At 35.0% G+C, this 1,570-nt stretch overlaps 1 protein-coding gene across 1 annotated transcript in view; it reads right to left on the bottom strand.

The window, feature by feature from the left end:
- GBE1 (1,4-alpha-glucan branching enzyme 1) overlaps window positions 1-1,570 on the bottom strand; it is a gene marked incomplete at its 5' end in the record, with an annotated part of 158,412 nt that overhangs the window by 105,987 nt on the left and 50,855 nt on the right. Inside the window, 1 exon segment of the mRNA XM_019631645.1 lies at window positions 1,181-1,308. Within this exon segment, the coding sequence (XP_019487190.1) occupies window positions 1,181-1,308 (128 nt within the window).

Below are 1,570 nucleotides of genomic sequence, written 5' to 3'. Positions count from 1 at the left end.
AAAACATACTCAGCTTGATGTTCAGCACATAAAGTATTAGCATAAGTATTAGCAAGATTCATAAGCTATGACCAAATGTAGATAGGTAAAGAGTGTGAAATAATATTGGGTAACAAAATGGTGTTATAATTGTTGTGTTTTTTTAAATTCTATATTAGAATTTATTCCATGAATTTAGGATCCATTGCTTTATTCCTAGAAGATACTTAGAAGGCAAAGTCCTAAAAAGAGTAACTGTCCACAAATAAACTAGGAAATCATACCACCTAGTTGGAGATTTGGGGTTCTAAGAAATGATGGATAAAAAAAGGCTATACAAATAATGAATGTTACAGGAAGGAGACAGTCACTACTTCATTTCATCCCAATGAACTAAAGGCCAACAATGTGAAAATACACCTTACCTCTGACTCTTTAACAACAGTCTTATTATTTTTATATGCCAGCCACTACACTTTGTATAGAACAGTTTTAACATACTGAATTTCAATATTAATAATAATTCCTAGTCAGAGGACTCAGAAAACCAGAGGGATTTTAGTTCTAAATCAAAATTAGCATAAGCATTTAACAAACTTCTTAATTTATTGCATTTATCACCAAGAGGGGAATTGTCAATTATGCATATACCAAATTATATCATTACAGTGCAGCTTTGGGACAGTTAATCATGAACCTTCAGTAATCATGAATAACTAGTGAACATTTGGCAATCGGAGAGCAACAACGTAAACAAGAAAGGTAATCACTTCAGAACAAGAGAGGCTTCAGAGAAGCTCGCAGGCAGCGATCCATGCCATCTCCAATGATTACACCAGAAAAGAAAAATAAATAAATAAATAGACAGAAGCACAGGAATAGTTTATTCTTTTCTCTGCTCAAGGTCTCATGGCGCCAGGACCTGTCCACTGATTAGGATATTTTATTTTCTAACCACTGGCATTTTCTTTTTAACAGCGGAATGACAAGTAATTAGTGTATACTACCTCCTCACAGGAAAACAGTGAATTCCAAATAATGTGTCACCCACACAAGGTAGCTGCACTGAATGAAGTCAAGGTACAATTTCAGTTATGCAATTATTGACAACATGAGCTCAATTATTCAAATACTGTATGCTGACAAAAACGTTCTATATCAAAGGGGGCCCAAGGGTAGGTAGAGATCAGTATGGCTTTACCTCTGCTATGGTTATTGAATCTGGATACAATGTGTGAACCAAATGATTTGCCAACATGAGATACACTAAGGCATCTTCATCTACTTGCAGTCCAAAATATTCATGGTAATCACCTGAGAAACCTTGACCTAGAGAAAAGAAAATCAATATGGATGCATTATGTAAGCATGCAAGTCTTAACTCTGCACAAAGGCCCCCACCAGTTTGTTGAGACCAGTTTTGTAGTCATAGTAAAGTGGAATGGGCCTGAATACCATATAATGTCATCAGCAAATACATAACCTAACTTAGAAAAGCAGTCCATATCAACATTCAGAGTTCAGACCACCCTGCAATCCAATTTTTGTTTTATAAAAGCAAATAAACAAAACCACTTTGACTTTTAAAACA

Source organism: Hipposideros armiger, unplaced genomic scaffold (genome assembly GCF_001890085.2).
Source record: "Hipposideros armiger isolate ML-2016 unplaced genomic scaffold, ASM189008v1 scaffold_1029, whole genome shotgun sequence".
NCBI lineage: Eukaryota > Metazoa > Chordata > Mammalia > Chiroptera > Hipposideridae > Hipposideros > Hipposideros armiger.
This window is presented reverse-complemented; position numbering and strand designations above follow the sequence as displayed.